Source organism: Ascidiella aspersa, chromosome 3, assembly GCF_963924565.1.
Source record: "Ascidiella aspersa chromosome 3, kaAscAspe10.2, whole genome shotgun sequence".
NCBI lineage: Eukaryota > Metazoa > Chordata > Ascidiacea > Phlebobranchia > Ascidiidae > Ascidiella > Ascidiella aspersa.
Window position 1 is genome coordinate 27,344,301 of NC_139449.1, and position 20,893 is coordinate 27,365,193.

Below are 20,893 nucleotides of genomic sequence, written 5' to 3' on the forward strand. Positions count from 1 at the left end.
GCCTAACTATGGTGTTTAGGCAAACAGCCGAGATGTTTATATTCGTGCTGCCGTATCGCAACCCACCTTAGAGCTAGTTGTCAGCAGCTTGCGAATATACTCTAATTTGATACAGGTTGTTGTTGGTTTAAATTTTATCGCGTTTACGTCAAATTTGCACAGTTGGGTAATATATATGGTGAAATTTTTACTATGGAATAAGAGACTGTTAGTCGTCAGTTCAACACTTGCAAAGAAAACGGGTCTTTTGGATTAAAAACTGTATTTGCTTTATATTTCAGTTTGGTTTACAAATAAATTAAAACCATTAAATAATAAGGTACATGTTTGTAATGTCCGACAACGTCAAATCACAACCGATACGAGAACCAGCTGTCAGTACGATACTTTAAAATAGATAACTATATACTCCCAAAAATTTAGGCCATGGTATAACAAACTCAGCTTTAACAAAAAATACTTTGTACTGGTCCAAACACAAGTTAAATCAGCTTAAACAACGTTAATATGCGAACACAATTTTGTTTTCAGATGATTGTTCCGATAAACGGTATCGTCTTGTTTATAGGTATTATAGATTTAACATGTGTCGGAAATAAATAGAAAGCCGTTTTACAATTTCCAGGTGAACATTTGATTACGAAATTTATGGAAGGAGACAAAAGTACATTTGAGTTATTTCCAATATGTGACAGTCTTTTATGCGTGAAACAGCACACTAAAAAATCCGCCTAAAAACACTAAAGAAGTCAGCTTGAAGGTATCGTAGTTTTAAAATTAGTACAAATCACTGCAATGTATCGACACCGGGATTATGGTGCTATATATTTTTTGGCTGTTCATAGGACATCGTTATAGATTGTCGTCTGGATGTGGCCACACACCTAACGACACACGGCCCTTAAACTTTTGTAATAGATTACGAATATAACAGTAACCAAGGGCGGATAGTTATCAAGGCGGGTCCGGGATTTTTATTTGGGCGTGGCATGAATTTTTTTTTGTTATAACGTCACAAAAGCTACGTCGTAATATAACGTCATAAAACAACTAATATCAAAAGCACTAGAGGTTTTTCAGCGAAGTCGTACGTTAATGGCAGCAGAATTAAGTCTAATATCACAAAGGTCTAAGTTGGCAAAACTTTTAATATAAAAAGGCACGTGATGCAAGAAATTACAGCATTCGTAGTTTAATTTAACGAAAATTGCACTTTATGTTTTTTACGTTAACACGGCGTGTAACATACTGTAGTATACATGGCGTCTTAGGGATGAATAGATTTTTTTTTTTCCATTTATATAGTGAAAGTTAGAAAAAATATAGTTTTTAGGGCACGACCTAATGCTCCTATATAGATCCGCCTTGAACGTTAGTATATTGGCTTGAAAGTGTTTTCGCCTGGTTTCGGATCCGAAACGGCGCAACATTGGCGAGACATCGCAACGAGTTCGAAAAAACATGTTGTCGTACAACCTTACGTCATTTGCTCTTAACACCCATAACGCATTCCTCACTAATGTGGTTTTGTTTAAACTGTATAGAGTCTTTACCCGTTACCTAATCAAATAGGGTCGGTGCATCAGATCTTGGTAAAAGCATCAGCGACGGATTAAAGTATACGGAGAGAATATACGTCACCGCTACGTCATGACTGCATCGCAAGAGGAGGAGCGCCCTCAGTGGGACAACAAGGCCCAGTTTTTGCTCACCTGCATCGGATTTGCGGTGGGCCTCGGGAACGTATGGCGATTTCCCTATCAACTGCAGAGCAATGGTGGAGGTAAGAAGTGCTGTTTTCATTTTTAAACAGCAGTTAGAACATGGGTTCTTAGTCTGTGGGTCAAGGCCCCTGTTGGACCACATGAGCGTTTAAAGGTGGACCACAAAGCATTTGGAAAATTGTAAAGTTGGTGAACATTATAGTGTTATTCGTTGAATTCTTTAGTTCATTTTACAGTACATTCTCAACTCCTCAAAGGTTCGCATTAATAATTGCGTTATGTGTAGGTTAGTTTAAATATTCTTCTTTTTTCACATTGTGAAGTTATTCTTAATTTCTTACACATTACAGTTATGTAACCAATTTAAGCAGAACTTTATAAAGTAAGCCACATAATATTTTCAAAACCAAATAAGAACCCATCCCTGAGTTAGAATGTGATAAGGAATTTTTATAGTTAAATTCGAGGTGGCTAAGCACTTGTCGCCTGTTAAGTACCTTGCGCACAACATGGCAGTTTTCCAATAAAACGGATATCCATTGAAAAAATATCGGCCGTGTTGAAATCTATACAACTGATATTGCTTTGATCCTTTGAAGTCGACAAGATAACTTGTATTAAAGTGAGACAAAAGAAACATTTGCAAAAACCAATTTAAACACCAATGCCCCTCATGCTAACCATTTTTCTAGTCGCCGTTTTTTATATAAAAGGAACGTTTTGTTTAAGAGACGAGACCGTTAACGTTTTTAGGTATAAGTTCTCAATAGACGCCATATTTAGGCAACTAGAAATTACAGCATGTTACGTTTCTCAATTATGACTTTTACTTTTTTCTAATTCAGTGAGGAAGAACTAAAACTTTCATCTGACAGGTGCCTTTCTAATTCCATATCTGATCATGTTGGTATTCGAGGGCTTCCCACTATTGTACCTTGAGCTGGCAGTCGGTCAATGGCTGAGACAGGGAAGCGTTGGCGCCTGGAAAAAGCTGAGCCGATACATGGTCGGTAAGTTGCCATCAATAACGCCTTTTTTGCAGCCGATAACACTGTCAGGGTGAGTCGGTTGACAAAATACATCGATGTTCGTTAACATGCTGGGATGGCTGAATACCGTTATCTTAGTAGGTTTGCCTCTGCCAATAGCGTCCCTGTTGAGGCCTATTATAAAACAAGCCAAACTTGCATTGAAAGTTGTTCCAGTGAAGAAACTGATCTTTCTATTTGAACGAAACATCTTGTATATATCTTATTCGAACAACAGATCATATATTTTTGAACATTGCGTTTATTTGTCAACCTAGCCCACCTGGAGGTGTATCGACACATGTCAGGGGTAATGTCGATACATACGTGCACAGTAACATATTTCTGTCAAAAAGCGTCGCTCGTGCTGGCAATACAGCTATTTGAATAAATAAATTTAATGGTAGTGTTGGATGCTAGCTTTGCTGTTCATTGAATACTTAGCACTTAAAACTACCACCTTATTGACGACATATCGACATTTGTTAAACTGTATAAAGTAAGCAAAATTGACTGCTATTCTATCCAAAATCAATTACGTCAGTACCACGAAAGGTGAAATAAACAAATCTTCAGGCTGAAACCTGCAGAGGCCATGTGAACTACAATATTAGGCCTTAAATGGTGACTTAAGAAGTGCAATTATATTTTATGGTGTCTAAAAATCGTTGCATTGGACTACTATAATTAAATGAAATTCACACAATAATTTAGTGTCGGATTTCTACCAATACCAACTTAGTTTCAAACGAATAGCAATGCCAACACCTGATGATACCCGGTATCAGCTTCGATCCGATATTACGCGACATTCCTTGTACCTTTCCGTATATTTACACAAAGAAGTTTAAGTGTGCTTTATATGCGTTTGCGCAGGTGTCGGTGTTTGCAGTTTGTTCGTGTCGTTGCTGGTCGGCATGTTCTACAATACGATCATCGCCTGGTGCATTTGGTACCTCTGCAATTCCTTCCAGGTAAAGGCAAAACGCGAACAACGAATTCATGGCGCAGTAAAAAGGGACGCTGAATTTACGAGAGCAATGAACCTCCCAATATAAAGCAGTAAATTGGCGCAATAAAAAATTGCCATTACTTTGGAAACTGCATGTTAAACTCTTTAAAGAGCACATTTATTTAAACAGGCCCTTAATTATACATAAAATAAAATCAACCCACTATCAGAGGGGAACACAGGTGCCTTGGAATTTCTGGCCTTTTTAACTACGTAAATGCAAAATGTTTAGCGTCAGCGCTTATGTGGCTAGCCTACATTTCTGATGTCCTTTTTCAGCCCAAAGGTGTCATGCATCTCATCGTACCATTCAAAATAAAAGTTTGGCCGACTTATAGTATATAAAGGCGTTTTTTCGCTTTGTGCGAATCTATAACTTTGTAATATAGCCTTTGTTTCGAAAGTAACACTTTTCCAACCTAATACAAAAAATAAACAAACTGTGTGTTCTTAAGATTACTTTCTTATGGCGGCGCCACGTTTAGTTGTACCTTTGTGACGACACGTTTTGACGTAACATTGTGACGTTACTTTTGCGACGTCATGTTTTTACATAAAAAACGTAAATATGTGACGCCATATTAAAAAAAATTTAAATCGCACCCCTCACAACCAAAAATTGTAGATCCCGCGCCTCTCAACGCTGATAGGCAACCTCCAATCACAGAGGAAAAAACTCCTTTAACTTTTGACAGGAGCCGCTTCCGTGGAGCCGGTGCCCGGTGAACGCGACCGACAACACATCGTACGTGGCCGAGTGCAGTGCATCGTCCAACACCGAGTACTACTGGTACCGCGTCTCCCTCAACATCTCGCCCGACATAGCCGAGGCCGGTGAAGTCCAGCTTCATCTACTCGCAGCACAGGTCCTCGCCTGGCTCATCGTGTGCCTCTGCGTCATTAAGGGCATCGCGTCATCGGGAAAGGTGAGTGAACCCGCTTTGTCCGACCATGCGCCTATTCTTGCCGTAGTGTTTGCACGGCGCATCGCACGATTTCGGCAGGCTATAAATCAGCAGCGAAAATATATAGAAGGTTTATTGTCGCCCTGACGCTGCCAAGGCGCGGTGCTCCCGTCGGACTGAAAAACACGGCATCCGGCCCTTTTCTGGCTTAAGCCTTCTTTGTGTTTCGCATCATATGCGACACGAAATAATAAAATTGAATTTTTGCTCCACAACCCGGTACTGCCTCATTGGCAACACACCCCCAAAGGTTCTAGGCCCTGAAAAAATTGGCAGGCAGCCCTCTTAAAAGCATATCAGGTATTTCAAGTTAGGCTGGTAGTGTGAATGAGCATTTCGAAGTAATTGTGATTTACTGCATCCCGAATTTTTTTTTTGAATTTTTAACGCCATTCCTGTATTTGTATTATCCACATATCGTGCTTTAATATGTTTTCAGTGCTCTATAATGTCTATTAAGGATATATGCAATGAATAACTCCAAAAGCGTAAAATCCTTCTCGGCCTATTTTTAAAAGCAATTTACGTTGCGACCAATGACCAACAGCAGAAAAAAGCGACCGTTGAAAAAATCGTTTTGAGCGTTGGCTCACACGAAAGTCAACAAAGGTGTGGAAAAATTTATTAAAAACTTAGAAAACTATTATGACAGGTTTGAACCATAAAAGTACTGTGATGACAACGCACACAAAAAGCACAAAAATTTAGGTTAATTATTAAACGAAAACTGCCCTGCCACAGATGACAAAGCAGTTGGGATAATAGAAAGAGAAAGGAGGTTTCCATTTTTAGGAGCTTACCTTAAGGAACAGTTTGGCAGGAGATCACCGATAACATTTTTAGTGTTTATTACCACTGTAAACAACCCTTTTCGTTTAACGTCATCCGGCGATAGTCTGGATTTATTTAGTTTTCGCCTTCAATTGGACAACATTTCCCGGGGCTCGTCACATTTATGTTTTTATTTTAGGAAAATAACGTTGGACCTCTGAAGCTATTTCTTTAGGTGATGTTTATTTACCAATAGCTGTTAAACCAATTTGGCCATTTTTTCAAACAAGCAAATTATTTCAAAACAGTCATGTTGTCCAAATTGATGATAGACTTTATTTATCTTTTTAAAATTTTTTTAAAATATACCATAACAAATGGTAGGTTTTGACAAACGTATCTGGAAGTTGACTTTTATTTCCCAAACTTGCTCCCCTGAATTGGCAAAGCAGCTGGCGTAAAACCTAATTAAATATTGGAAACATGGCCATAAATACGTATACTGATTCTTATAAATAGAGTCGTGCAATGTGAAATTTGGTGGAATAGCACTATAACAAACATCTTCAAAAAACATTAAACATTACACCCTAAACAAATTGAGGCATAAATTTAATAGTACTTTTTTGTCATGTTTAGGTGGTGTACTTTACGGCAACATTTCCATACGTGGTGATGTTTTGTTTTCTGATTCGCGGACTAACCCTTCCTGGGTCCAGCACCGGACTCTCCTACCTATTTAATCCGGACGTAAGTGCTATGTCTCCACCTAGCGACAAAAAATATGTATTGGGTTCGCTGTTTAACGATAAAAAAACCTTGCCATTTACTACGCTTAGTTAAACGTTAAAAAAACACTCGAAGCCAAGACATTTAAATTGCTAGTACATTGCGAGATTACCACCCCCTAATTAGCCTGTTGTAGGGAATAACACATTTACTGCAATAAAACCAAGAAGGCCGATCAATTTGGTTAAAGTCGGTTATGAGCTTATCAAGGCCTGGTTAAGTGACACCGAAGTAAAAACATAATCTAAAACATGCATTTTCATTTCTGATAGACGTTTCTTTCATGCACGCCCAAACAAAAGCAGCCAGCAGGCTACAAACTGCCAATTACCGTAAAGAATGAAAAACGTGTCAGATCTCTTTATTTCTGTGGCGTTTAACACAGGCGTTTAAAAATGTTAGGCACATCAGCAACGAGTAACCTATCCGCTTTTTCACCAGCTGAGCGTCCTGTCCGATCCGCAAATTTGGCTAACGGCGGCTACGCAGATATTCTTCTCGCTGAGTCTGGCCTTCGGCGGCATGATCGCCTTTTCGAGCTACAACAGCAAGGACAGTGACGTGGAGCTGGATACTGCCATCGTGTGCGTCACGAACAGCGTCACAAGCTTGCTGGCCAGTGTCGTCATATTCTCTGTACTCGGCTTCAAGGCGACCGTCGACTTCGAGGAATGCGCCAACCAGTGAGTTTGGCAGGTTTTTATACCACACAATGAAGTAAAACATAAGTGCCGGCTGTTTATTGGTCTCATAGAGGTAATAATACCACCCGTGTTGTTGTTTTTTCAGAAACATTCAGACCATGCTTGACCACTACGATTTACCGGAGGGAAACATTACGCTTGACACCTACCAGCAGTTTCTTGACGACAACAATATAACGATCGTCGACGGGGTGCACACCCTGCTAGATATGCCCGAGTGCAGTGTCACCAAAAATTTGGATAACGTAAGAACCAATGCTCTTAGAGTCTAGACTCTAGAGTCCTAAAATACTCTAGACTTAGCGTACAAAAAAGGTTTCAATTCACAAATTTAGGCGTGTCTTCTACAATGCGCGAAAGTAAGGCTTTTTTAGTTTTGTGCCAGTTAGCCAGAATTGTAATGACTCAAGTCAATGACTTAACTTGTGGTTTCCAGCCTAGGGGTCGCCCTCCATAGGGGTCGCAAGCGGTTTTCAGGGGGTCGCCGTCTACTGATAAAAAAAATTTACAACAAAACGAAATACAATGTAAACTAAAAATTTAGCAGTTGAAGAGCAATGCCACCTCCAGCCATGGCATTTATACACAATTGAATCCTCTATAACAATATTTTTCCCTATAGTCTATGCACGGATCTGTCAATGTCAAAGTCAAAATGGCGAATTAATCAACATCATCTTCAGTTATGTTAAAAGTGTGTATCGAAACGTCCGTTTTAAGATGATTCGATTTACTTAACGTTTTTGACTTTGGCATTCCTGACTAAGTAACATATTTCCCTATTTAAATGATTCAGAGGAAAACGATATTATATAAAAACACAATATAAAAATTACTGCTATAAAAATCATTTAATCTTGAGTAAGATGACTTTAATTTTAGACTTTAAAACCTTGTATGAATTCTTATTGGTTTGTTAAGGTATTTTACAAGATTACGGCAGCCAATTTTTTGTTGCTATCACGTAACCACATTTTTGGTTTTGAGGATAAAAGATTCTTATGACAGAAATAAACCTTAAGCCTTTTACTTAGTTACTTATATAGCGTAATTTCGGTAATTCTTTCCAATATTTAATACCTGTTCAGAAATTTAAACATTTTGCAAAAGGTAAAAAGATTTATTCTGATTTACGTGTTATACGCCAAAATTGGAGGGTCACGTATGTCATCAAAAACTGGAAAGAGTGTCGCGACAACAAAAAGATTGGGAACCATTGATATATCCTCTTTTGTTTGATGACCTTTGGCCGATTAACCAAGTAAGAATTCCTCGCACAGAATAGAAAAACACCGCAAAATAGAAATGGCTCCATCTTATTCAAAGCCGTAAAGCTAATATAAACCCTTTTCAGGGTGCGTCGGGAACCGGGTTGGCTTTCATTGTTTTCGCCGACGCCATCTTGGAAATGCCGGGGTCGCCGTTCTGGGCGATTCTCTTCTTCCTGATGCTGCTTACGCTGGGTCTCGACTCCATGTTCGGCAATATTGAGGGCGTCCTCACTCCTCTTAATGATCTCGGTCTCACCAAAAGGTTCAGGAATGAATACGTCGTCAGTAAGTTTTCGCAATATTTTAGCTTGTCGATTGGTGCTCCAATAACGCGTAGCACATATGTCATACAATTGCTTAGAGCAGAGTTTCGCAACCATTTAAAATGTCTCACTGAGACAATATTAAAATTTTGCCTGTGGGAAACTTGTATTTATGTACGTGGTGGTAATTGAATGAATTGGTTATCGTCCGTATTTGTCGTGATGGTGAAGAAACTATTTTTAAAACCCCTTCTTGCCTTTTAATCTATTTTCATGCCTGATACCCGGGTTTTCAAACATGCAGCCTATATAGCGTTTAGATTAGTCATTATCTTTGTAGTGTACTGGCATTTTAAAGTGGTATTTTCAAAATAAATTTTTGATTCAAAAAATAATACAAGATCAAATATTTAAAAATATATAATTCGCTCTAGTGAAATCGTTTATCTTTTTTATAAAAAAATATTTAAACATTTATCCTTTAACAAAACAAATAATTTTGATCGTGCATTTAATTTTGATTTTACCACATTTTATACTGGTTTTAATTTTTTGTTTTAAAATTCAGCCTATATTTGTAGTTGGAATTATAATTTTTTCCTTCCTGGTGTCTTTGACGTTTATCATACAATCCGGCAACTACTGGCTGGATATTTTCAACGAATACGCTGGTTCGTTGCCACTCCTTATCATTGCCTTCTTCGAGCTGATTACGGTCGGATGGATTTACAGATACAGCAAGTAAGCCAAACGCATTTAGAACAGGCTATGCTATAAATAAACATAATTATTGCAACAAAATTTGGACGTTTCATTTTTTACGTATGTTGCTTGTTTTTTGACAAAAATGCCGTGCAGGGCTTTAACTTACGTTGACTTCACTGGGCGCTCATGATTAAATTCGACTGAGCAGTTTTCCTTTAACTTTGACAAATTTGCATTATCACAGGGATTTAAAAGAAAATTTTTTTTACCAATCACCTTTTTTAGTTTTGAAAGGGAACTGCGCGCTATCTTACCACCACGAACCGGAATAGTTCGTAAAGCATTGGGTTGGTTCTGGTGGGCGACAATTCCGATCATCAGCCCATTGCTACTCTTGGCTGTGTTTATCTATTATCTTTACGACATTGCCACGAAGCCTTCATCTTATTCAGCGTGGCAACCCGAGGTATGTCGTAAATAGTTATTTACAATTCAAATTAGTAATTAAAGCACTATTTCGATTGAATAATAGTGTCTCGAGTCTAATTTTCTATACAATACATTGTATTTTCAGGGCGGCTACTAGTTCTGTATCAAATTAAACAAATGCTGCATCAGAAATAAAAATCAATATCGATAGTAAACTCGCTTACCTGATTGACTTTTAGCTGATAATATTTGGCATTATAAGTTATAAGTATAGGCTAACTGCATCTAATCTTTCATTGTGTTGTCTCAGAACAATGTTACGCAGACTTTTTCAAACCGCAAAACTTACATGTTTTTTATTCAAACACCGAGTTATTTTTAACAGGGAATGAACGTGGTCAAGCCTTTTCCCGAGTTCGTGGTCGGCGTCAGCGCCCTAATTACTCTGGTCTGCACGATTTGGATTCCGATCGGCGCCCTGTACGAGCTGGTAAAGTATCTAATGCGTCGCAAAAACCCGACCAGTGCATTACGGATGGACGCAAACAACGGACAGCCAGCCGAAGTTCAGAGTAAAGACGTCGGAATCTACAACGAAAGCTTCCAGGGCAGGGCAAGCACCAAACCGCAGACCAGCTTTCAGTCGAACGAAAAAGACATACCCTACATTGACCAGTAGGGTAACGGGCCAACTTGCAAAGCCCACATCATGTTTTTCTCAGCAAACCAAAGACGACAGAAGGCATTTTCTATAGCGTACAAAACGAGTCAGCTGTTTTTACGAACCCTTTTTCAGTTTCATTGTTGTGATGGAACTCGTGAAATAGATCATTACATAATTTCGATTTGCGTTTTGTAAAGTTGTAGATCAACTTGTGACTTAATACTTCTCGGTTAGGGTTTGTTGCTTCTGATAAGGTTCCCAACATTCGGTTTAAGAAATACAACAACATGTCCCTCAGCTTATGATATCTTTCTTTGTGCCCTTTGTTTTGTGACGTTGGCCTTGTGTTTACGTAATATACAGAATCTTCATATTGTAAATATAGTACACTGAAAGCCATCGCAGATTCACCGAATCTGTAGACCATGCAAGCAGGGCAGACTAGAAAAACTTCGAACTCAGGACCTCCGGTCAAGCCGGGACCGTCGCTCTACCAACTGAGCTATGCAGGCTCAGAAGGGAACGAGTCGAGAAACAACCATACGCCAATGCTTACTCACTCTGTTAGTACAAGCAACTTCATGGTTGTTTCTCGACTCGTTCCCTTCTGAGCCTGCATAGCTAGATCTCAGTTGTTAACACTCATATGTGTTGACATATGTTTCATTGTATATTGTAACTATAGTTCTTTGTTTACTTATGTGCTACTTTGTATGTAGATGTGATTCAACAGTTATTATTTAAATAAAGTATGAATCTTGCACGTCATTTTAAATGTATAACCTTACGTCTTCAAGATTCAAACTCATTCCAATGCCGCATTCAGACCAATAGAGAATTTTAGACAAACATTATATCACTTTTCAATCAATACAATTCGGATTTTTACGCTGTAGATCAGTGGTTCTTAACCTTTTTTCAGCCGCGCCCCCCTTTGGTAATTTTCTCATGCCTTGCGCCCCCCTATGAAAATATTTCGACATTTTGCAATTAAATATCACTGAGAAAACAGGAAAATAGTGAAGGGTGTCGTTGGTCGCGCGAAGCGCGAAATACTTTGAGTTTTATTTGGTCGAATTGGCTAAACTGCAACCGAAGAGGCGTTTCACATTGGGCACTCAACAAATTGCGCGAGCTCGACACATTGATTTTATCGAGCTGATTTTGACAAACGTGTTGCGAGGGCATTAACTCCACAGTTGTAAGAGTTATGATGTCGAGCGCAAAAAATGTCAAGCGCAAATATTAAACATTGCGTTACCGTGTTTCAAAAGATGTAACGACACACAATACAACGGCAATATTGCAAAAACAATATAGTTTTTGCAGTTTTAATGTTAAAGTTGGCAAAAAACAGAGTTTGTATGTAGGAATTATGCCTAACCCAAACGAAACCATTAAAATCACTGCAAAAAGTTAAAATATTGAAGTCGAGCTCGCGCCCCCTTAGAATTCCTTGGCCCCCCCCCCCCCCCCCCCCCCCCCCATGTTAACATACAACTTCGACATTTGACTATCAGCTTATCATAAATAAAAATTGACATTTTAAGCCTTGTATTGCCCATTGTTGTTGCTTGGTATGACATAACAATAAGGAATGTTTGCCTGAGTTTAATTTTTGTAAAATACGAAATTCAGCAAAAATATAATGAGAGACCTGAATATATCTGCGCGTATATTTTTCAACGAAGAAGACCAGCTGAACGTGGACATATGGGGGCAACTCGTCACCATATTTACCGTGTTCGACGTCATGATGATTTACGTTATTATGTCGTTTTTAGCTGTCGTCAAAGACATAAAATGGAACATAGAGGTTTGTTTAATTTTTTTCTATTAAGTCGTTGAAATAACAGCATTATAAACAGTATAATGTTTGGTTTGTAATTTTAATTAATTCACAGAATTAAGATATTTAAAAAAATGTTTATCAATGTTGGTACCTGAAAACTTTTTTGTAAGATCCTACAAATTGTTTTAAAAGAGTTCTAGTATGAATCAGGTACTAATATTTATTTAAAAAGAAAAATAATGGCCATTGTGCCAAACACCAAAAAATATTACGGAAACAAACTGGTGGTATTACGTTGAATTGAAAAACACTCAAAAGCAGGTTGGTTGAATTATTTTAGAAAAGGTAAAATGTTACCTGTCAGACTGTAGTGTACATGTCTTAGTTTTGTCATCTATTTCCCAACGCAGTTTGTTAGGTTAATTTGACCGTTTTGATTGGCCAGATTGTGCTACACGTTAAAATAACTCATACATATTTTTCTTGAATATACGAATCACACTAAAAAAGCTGTTCAAAAACGTAATTGTCAAGTTAATTTTATGATCCTTAAACTACCGTCCATAAATGATTTTCCAGGAATCCACGAAACTTATTTTAAGTTCAATAACTAATAAATTATATAGAAGCCAGACAAAGACATACATTTGCATTGAAAACGCACCGGAACATACAGATCTCTCTAATGTGATGATAACCGATTTTTGCGCTGCAAACTAAAGTCGTTGAAAGCATAGTTATGCTGAATTAACGAAATGTATATTAAATCCGGCAAACTGGCAATCTGCACGTTGAGTCGTCGAGGCAGTTAGTCGTGCCCCAATGTCCCCCATCATGTGGCAACATACAACGATGATAAATCATTTAACAGTTAATTGTGAGCAGTAAATGTTATGCATATGACTACCGATTTGTAGGTTGGGGCAATTTTAAAACCGTATTTTTTTTTCTTGTTTTACCAGCATATGGGTCCTTAAGATTTATGAAACGAAAGGTGTCCGTCAGGTGAAAAGGTTTAAAGATCACTTGTCTAGCGCTTGTTTGGGGGGGCATGACAATTTTTTTAATGGGGTGACGCCAAGAAGTTCGTTCAAAATGTGACGTCATAAAATTATATCTAAACGTGACGTCATAAAAAAGTTACGTCATGAACACCACACAGTTGGTTTATTTTGCTAAATTGAAGATTGGACAGATGTTACCTTCAATACAGAAGCTACAACGATGTTATAGATTCTCATTTCTGACATGACACAAAACCTCCTTATATCGTTTAAGTTGTCCAAACTTATATATTGAAAATAAATTCGTCTAATTCTAAATAAAGTGATCAGGTGGCAGGATATAATAATATATAGTGCCACCTGATTTTGGAGGGAAATAAAATAGATATATTAAATAGATTCTCGCGGAGCGCGAAAATTTTTGGCATTTTTGTTTAAAATAGGCAAAAAATACAGTTATGGGCCTTGGCCACTTTTAAATCCGCCCGGACACTTGTAAAATCTGTCCGCTCACTTGTAAACGCAATATTTTTGTTCCAGTGTCAGCCAGCGTTCCTACCCAAGCGGCCGCCGCGTGGCTTCCGGCTCTACGCCATTCTACTGGAGACGGGCGCGAGTCCGGCGGGCGGCACAACGTCACGCGTCTTTCTGCGCATGTGCGGCAAGCTGACTACGTCACCGGCATTCACACTAACCTGCACCAGCGAAGACCGCAAGGGCGGCAGTCGACGACTGTTCGGCAGCAACAACAAGGACCTGTTCATTGTCGCGCTGCCGCACTACCTCGGCTCGATCGAGGCCTTTGAAGTGGTGAACGACCGTCGCGGCGAATGCCCACCCTGGTAAGTCAATAAGGCAAAACTCAAGATAAATAAACTAATTTATAAAACCAATTGCTCAGTAACAAAAATCATTTCAAACAAAGTCATTGGTCATAAAGATTTAAGTCGAGTTAAGCCATTTGGCCGGAAGTCAATTCAAGTTACTTTTCCCAAAAGACTAAGTCAAGTCACTTGAAAAACAGCGTCTAGTCAAGTCATTTGAGAACAGTGACTTAAGTCATGTGGTTGACTTAATTCATTACAACACTGCTCCCACCTATCGTAGGTTTAATTTTTAAGATATGTGTCAGTTTGCACACAAGATCGATGTTGTATAGGTTTATACGTTTTCGGATAAGGCAGCATGCATTTCTGGTACTGGTTTAAATTTGTCGTTGTGTAGGCCCACGCTTTGGCCGTTGTGACCCTGTTTAAACAGTGAAAAATTGTTCGACTCAAGACATTTCGATAACTGACAATTCAGACAGCAAAATGAAATCGCAACACTCAGTTTGCAAATGGAAATCATAACATTTTTCGCTATAAATCGAATAAATGTATTAGCCCACTTCGTATTTTGTATCGGCAAAATGATATTTATATAAAGCGTAAGGGTATAAGCCAAATATGAGCACGGTTGTTTCAGGAAAGAAAAATGAACACGGTTGTTTGAGGAACGCCGGGCCGGTAAAAGGCATAAAAATAGTTTGATCACCCCTGACGTATTCAAAAAGCCGCTTTGTCGTACTGACGCATCGTACTCCGTCTTTTTCGCAGGTTTCTGCGCAGCATTCGAGTAATGTGCCTCGACAACCGTAAGTGCTGGAAGAGCAGGGTGGGCGCCTGGTTGCGTGGAGACAAGACGCCCTACCGCATTAGGGCAGACATGATCGGCGCGCTGAGCACCAGAAACTACCTCGTTAAGGTTATACAGCAGAACCACAACTGGCTGTTTCCTTGGTACAGGTAAGTCGGCAAAAAACTTTTGCGCGGGATTACAAACTCTAAAGGGTCGATAAGGCTTGGACGTACGTTTTCTGATGCTTTTAAACCAAAAAAACTAAATTTGGTAATAAAACCTTTTTTCCGTAAGGTATAATGACGTGAAATATATTTTCGATATTTAAAACAGTGCTGCGGCGTCAAGTCCGACTCCCGAGCTTCGAGTCCGACTCCGGCCAAATGTTCGATTTCGCCGAGTCCCGATTACGGCTCCTACTATACTGCCTGTATTTCACCCATTTACGTACGGTAACTAAACCAAGGTAGATATTCAGCAATCCACCCCTAGGGAATCAAACAACTCATGTACATACAATACATGGGTGGAAAACATTTCCCTTTTGCTATTCGATCTTTACAATTTACCGTGTGGGGCCTTCATAGTTTTAAATTTGGTACTGCGCATGTCGGACTCGGGATTCGGGTAGTCTTTCTCGAGTTCCGAATCCGACTCCAGCAAAACAAACCAACTCCGGAAAGTCTCGATTCCAACTCCGCAGCCCTGATTCAAAACTTACCTACAGTTTGAATACACTTTAGGCCTACTGGACAAAAATATGTTAGCGCTATTACGAAAACAAAACTTTCGTTCCTTAATTGACATTTCCTTTATAACGTAAAAAATCGAAGCGTTGTTTTTAAAAACAAGCTTAAGTTCAACCTGCACACAAAACGATTAAAAGCAATCAAATCAGTTGCATGGCCTTTGTTAACAACATTATGCAGGCGTTAAAATGTTTTTAGATATTTGTACCTCTAACCTGAACTTTGATTTGTGGAGTTTTTATACCATATGTCGTTCTAAATATCTATATATACATTTCCAACAACACTTTACAGTATGGTGAAAATACAAGGAAAATATTGCTTAACAATGCTAAGAAAAAAGTGTTTGATAACCCCTGCCAAGGCATTTATTTCGACCTAAACCAGCGTGTTTGCGTCCACAGAGCCCTGGGCTCGTCGTTCACGTGCTTCCAGCGAGTGGTCATCCACTGGACGGCGACCAACGCGGCACTGACCATCGCGCATTTCATGTCCTACAACCCGGAGAAGCTCTTCAACATCACCGAGGGCAAAGTGGCAACGCCCATCTTCAACGCCAACCAGGTGGTGGCCGCAGGTCTGGCGGCCGCGGCGGGCGGCGTCCTGACCGGGGCGGTTCTGCGCATTGCGGCGCGTCTGGCGGCCGGGGGCACAAAGTGGACGCGCGTGGACGACAAGGACGACTTCGCGCACCTAATGGAAGGACTACAGTACGCGGACGGCGCTGTAGTGCGCGCACCGGTCGTCAACGAAGATTGTGACGCGCGGTACCGGCTCACGCCGCGCCAGATACGCGTCCTGCACGAGATCACGCGCTGCGGGGAGGAGGCCTGCCATGGAAAGGACATGCTGAACAGGCCCGAGTGCCCGCCGGAGAAGTCGTGCGCCTTTCGGACGGAGCGCCCAGTTGTGCCAACGAGCTCCGAGAGCGAAGCGCCTGCTGATCAGGTCCTTGAAGAAAATTTGGAGCAGAACAAGGATGCGAACGGCGCTTCTACTGATTCTGACACAGAATCAAGTGCGTCGCCGCCAGAGCAGGATCGCGGCTATAGATACAGCATACAGGTCGGAATGAAGGATTTGTGGAACAAAACGTTGGGAAGCATCGCGATGGCTGAGCCCAACGAGTCGCACGAAGACCCGGCCAATGATGTTGAGCAAACCAACAGCAACGCGCCGCTCCCTTCACAGCGGCTACGCAAGTTCTCCGCGAGGAAACCGCCCAAAACCAGGAAGGTTCAAAGGTTGAACAACGTGGTCCCGTCGGTGTCGGCTCGCGTCGATTCTTCAACCTCGCTTGAATCGAGGGTGTCCGGCGGCGATCGTTCAAACTTGGCTGGGGAAGGGTCGAAATCGGGCGGCGACGCGTCCAACAAATTAGATCGTGGGGAAATGCACGAGTACGACTCCCTTTCTGAGGGCGAGTCTGATCAGGAGATAACCACTCGATCTGCCAAGACCGAGGCCGAGCTCGACTTGATAAGAAGACCAGCGGATGTGTACGAGACCGCTCCGAATTGGGACGATCAGTTTAAGGTCTGGGTCCAAAGCACAGTAGGCGGCGATGAACATCACAGAGCCCTTTTGGAACGGTACGATTGTACCATCTTTCCGGCGGGCTGCTGCTTCAGCAAAAACCATGAGACGGTTATAACTGGGGCCATTCAGAACTACGTAAACGAAGAAGAGCACGCCCCGCCTGGCCAAGTTCTCTTTTCAGGCCTTCCAACAATGCTGGCAGGTTTGGTGGCACTTCTAGGACTAGTGATCTCCTTCGGTGGCGTTGGATTTGCGATTTACCAGCGCTTTTTCTTGCCGAACTCAGACTCTCTTATATTTCTGTATATAGTCTTGTTAGTTCTCGTGTTGCAACCAGTCCTTTCCACAGCCGACGCAGCCAGCTGGGCTTTTGCTGCAACGTGGGCTCGAAGAAGAAGGGTGTTGCAAGCAAGAAAAGATATTGCAAAGATGTTGTACGATGATGGCTGTACAGTTACTACTGATCCAAGTATTTAGTAATAATTTTTCAAATAAACAATTACACAATTCACACTGTCTTTTATTATTGTTATTGTAAGCTGTTCCTGTCTCGTTTCGGATAAACAATTTATTTTTATTATAATTTCTTTCAGGACATCTACCATAGCGTGGTTAATATCGGCGAATCGTCATTAAAATGCAAACGAAAGTTTCATCGAATTGAAGCATTCCTTATGGACGATACTTTTTCAACTTTTTTACGAATATATCTTACGGATGGCGACGTCATCAGTTTTTCCTTAACGTCTTTTCTAAGATTTGTTACAGGCTTTTGGAATTGACTTGCTCTAATTACGACATAACTGGGACTTTATTTGTTATTTATGCAAGGAGACTTGACTTGGATTTAAGTTATTTTACAAACGCTTGACTAGGACTTACGACTAGTTTACAACACGTAATAATACGTTATGGTAAACCGCTATATGTACATAAAAAAAATTCATTTTCCAAAATAGTTATGGTAAAATGGGTGGTTTGAAAAATTATAGAGTTTCTTTTCACTAAACAAAACCAAGGGAAATATCACAATATTCATTTATTAGTTGCAAAAGCAACTATAAAATGCTCACAAACAAATAATAACCACAAATGGTAAAACAGCTACTTCTTTTTCAGTTGACTTTCCTCAAGCATTTTCTGTTTTTTTAATTCCTTTTGGATTTCCGCTTTTTCTTGTTGTTGTTTTAAATACTTTTCATATTTAACAGGGTTTATGTCCCGCACCACATGAACCCCCATTGTCCAACATTGGTGAGTAATAAGCTCGCACATTTCTTTCATTGAAATACTGCGATATTTTAAATTGTCCTCCTGCATTTTCACCTTGGCTATTTCGTAAACATGTTTGTAAGTAATTTTGCCACTGACATAATAAGATCGGAAGCCACCCTTCGCAAGGCCAGCTGCCTGGAGAATCAAATAAGACTGACTCGGCTCACGCAATTCAATCTGAAAGCGCTTGCCCTGCACATGTATTCGCACAGGTATAGGAATGCCAGGCTTGTAGTCTTTGGTTAAATTGTTAAATTCCTCAACAAACTTGGCAGCAGGCAAGCCATAGGAACCTAAGGTACTTCCAAGTGGGGGCCCAGTTGTTGCGCCACCACTGGGTATGATTGCCCTGATGATATTGGGGTGAAATATTTTCTTGACTTGTTGGGTAGTCTTGCTAAGCTTAGACATTGTCAAATTTGGCTGTTAATAAGAATAAGCAGTGAAAGACAATAAGTTAGAACCAGTTTTCTACATGTCTAGAATATACCTAAATGAACAAAACATTGTTTCATTGACTACTGCAACTCAGAGTTGTTTTTTATCTTTACCAGTACCACAAACACTATATGTTTTAATCAGAAAATGATGTAAATCCCCTAAATAATTCATGCATAAAAACTGTCGGCTAAGTATTAATAGTTATGAGTGAGATGCAATAAACCATCAACTCATGTATTGCATTATAAATAGCATGGTAAGTTACATATTAAATTTACAAAAAAATAACTTTAAACTACAATTAACAGACTAACAAGTTTGTCATAAACACCAGGGGTTTCAAAAGTGTAAAACAAACGTTTTATAAATTGCAGTTAATATTGTTGGTTCAATTTTGGTCAGGTAAGGCTTAAAAAAATAGATCATGGCTGATGTAAATGAAGAGACATTTTTCTATAGATTTTAGAGGACCAAACAATACACAAAGATTGGGTCTAAGGAAAATAACCAAATATAGATTAATTTAGGCAATTTTTTTTATAGATTTTGCACAAAAGACCTACTACTTAATTATTGGATAGACATTTTTATATATATGCAGTTCATTGAGGCCGAAATGATGTACCAAAGGCCCATGGTTGCTACAGGACTGAAAACCAAAAGCTTTGGTGCACATTGTGCGCATAACGTGAACTAGGGCAAAATATCCACCTTAGAATTCAGTAGTACATTTTGGAAGAGACAATTTGCCCAGCAACTCGTTTTTTTGAAGTTCGGTAACTGATCCATTTCCAATATATGGAAGAATGAGCCCGTCTCTGAAGTCTAAAATTTAAAGTTCGGCAAACAGCTATAGAATGAGCTTGCAACTAAGAAGCTCCTTCTTGCACTACGCCTTAGCTCACAGTGTTGAAAGAGTTATTCAATAATGCACAGTGTGTGGGTTAGGTGTCGGCTTGTCGCTTAGTTTTTTAGTGAAGGTGGGTCAATTATTAATATTTAATAATATTTGCACACTCCGTGCACATTCTTCGAGCATAGTTGGCCGTAACCCGTAACTTATAAACAAACTAATTAAAAGCTACACGCTATGCATTAAATTACAACTTCAACTTAAATGTACAACCTGTTTTAACGCAGGTGGTCTTATCACGTCGGTTAATCAATTACGTACCAACACTCTGGAAACTAAAAAGTTATATTCACTATGGCCATAACCATATTCTTTCAAATATCGTTGTAAATATTTACCGTGTACATTTTTCTGGGTACGTTTTGCCTCCTACAGTTGACGTATCATCGTCAAAATATCGCATGTCAAAGTCCATAGAAATTTTCTATAGAAACTTTGTCGCATGTGTTTGAAATCAGCAGTTGAATATTTTTCAATAATGTTTCAAACCTTATATTTTTATGAATAAATCGTTTTAAATGATTTTGTTAAATGCTAAAAAAATTAATTTATATTTCAATAGGCAAATAGTTTTCCATTGTATTACAGAAAAATTTTTAAAACCGATTCCTTTGGTGCGGATTATTATATTTTTATAAGCAATGTTTTCTCGTATAAACTTACGTTAAAGCGGTTCGTTTTTAGTAAGAAATTGTTATGATTTGGTATGAAACGTCTAACATATCTAATTAGTAACCAAATAAGCGCTGGTCAAGAACCCTACAACATTTTCGTCCGAGGGTTTCTATTGCTAACATTATTTGGGAATTGGGTTAGGGTACGAGTTAGTGTTTGGGTAGTCAAATTATTATTATCATTATATTTATTGTCCCACATCATTTCTCACTTTCATTTTTGACAAACTCGTTTCGTGACAGTAAAAAAGTGGTAGGATTCTAGACCAGCGCCACCAAATGCACTTTACTCTTCTCTGAAATTCAGCAGGCCAGTCGGTTATTGTATAATGACTATTGTGTTTGTGCTGTGATTCCGATTAAAGTACAAAAGTATTTTGTTAGAAATACTTTTATTCTTTAAATCCAAATATGATCGTTGGACGACTGTTAACCACCATTCGTCAAAGTTGGCTTAAATCCATGCCTATTCCCAGGATGGCTAAAGCCACTCAGACGAGAATTTTGGAGCCTTACGGCGCCGCGTTGACAATCCTTCCCTCGGCAGGTTTGAAGCGGCAC

The 20,893-nt window shown here is 39.4% G+C and overlaps 3 protein-coding genes across 3 annotated transcripts; 2 read left to right on the plus strand and 1 right to left on the minus strand.

Annotated features, from left to right (window-relative positions):
• Positions 1-1,650: 1,650 nt before the first annotated feature.
• Positions 1,651-10,340, plus strand: LOC146161270 (sodium-dependent neutral amino acid transporter B(0)AT3-like). Its single transcript, XM_083385121.1, has 11 exons — positions 1,651-1,783; positions 2,600-2,734; positions 3,629-3,726; positions 4,460-4,690; positions 6,140-6,250; positions 6,731-6,972; positions 7,079-7,238; positions 8,348-8,549; positions 9,109-9,268; positions 9,518-9,698; positions 10,047-10,340. Exons 1-11 carry the CDS (start codon positions 1,651-1,653, stop codon positions 10,338-10,340), a joined length of 1,947 nt encoding a protein of 648 aa, XP_083241247.1.
• A 1,633-nt stretch (positions 10,341-11,973) lies between these two features.
• Positions 11,974-17,506, plus strand: LOC146161271 (uncharacterized). The gene is made up of 4 exons (XM_083385122.1): positions 11,974-12,141; positions 13,662-13,963; positions 14,720-14,908; positions 15,895-17,506. The coding sequence occupies exons 1-4, from the start codon at positions 11,974-11,976 to the stop codon at positions 17,504-17,506; spliced, it is 2,271 nt and encodes a 756-aa protein (XP_083241248.1).
• A 547-nt stretch (positions 17,507-18,053) lies between these two features.
• LOC146161272 (large ribosomal subunit protein uL11m-like) lies at positions 18,054-18,789 on the minus strand. Its single transcript, XM_083384234.1, has one exon. It carries the CDS (start codon positions 18,713-18,715, stop codon positions 18,134-18,136), a length of 582 nt encoding a protein of 193 aa, XP_083240360.1. The 5' UTR covers positions 18,716-18,789; the 3' UTR covers positions 18,054-18,133.
• Between the last annotated feature and the right edge of the window lie 2,104 nt (positions 18,790-20,893).

Bases quoted from the DNA above. Each gene is read 5' to 3' on its own strand.
- LOC146161271 (XM_083385122.1), top strand. From the start codon at position 11,974: ATGAGAGACCTGAATATATCTGCGCGTATATTTTTCAACGAAGAAGAC. The intron at 12,142-13,661 runs GTTTGTTTAATT...TTTTTGTTCCAG, and splicing joins ACATAAAATGGAACATAGAG to TGTCAGCCAGCGTTCCTACC. The intron at 13,964-14,719 runs GTAAGTCAATAA...TCTTTTTCGCAG, and splicing joins CGCGGCGAATGCCCACCCTG to GTTTCTGCGCAGCATTCGAG.
- LOC146161270 (XM_083385121.1), top strand. From the start codon at position 1,651: ATGACTGCATCGCAAGAGGAGGAGCGCCCTCAGTGGGACAACAAGGCC. The intron at 1,784-2,599 runs GTAAGAAGTGCT...TTCATCTGACAG, and splicing joins ACTGCAGAGCAATGGTGGAG to GTGCCTTTCTAATTCCATAT. The intron at 2,735-3,628 runs GTAAGTTGCCAT...GCGTTTGCGCAG, and splicing joins GCTGAGCCGATACATGGTCG to GTGTCGGTGTTTGCAGTTTG.
- LOC146161272 (XM_083384234.1), bottom strand. From the start codon at position 18,715: ATGTCTAAGCTTAGCAAGACTACCCAACAAGTCAAGAAAATATTTCAC.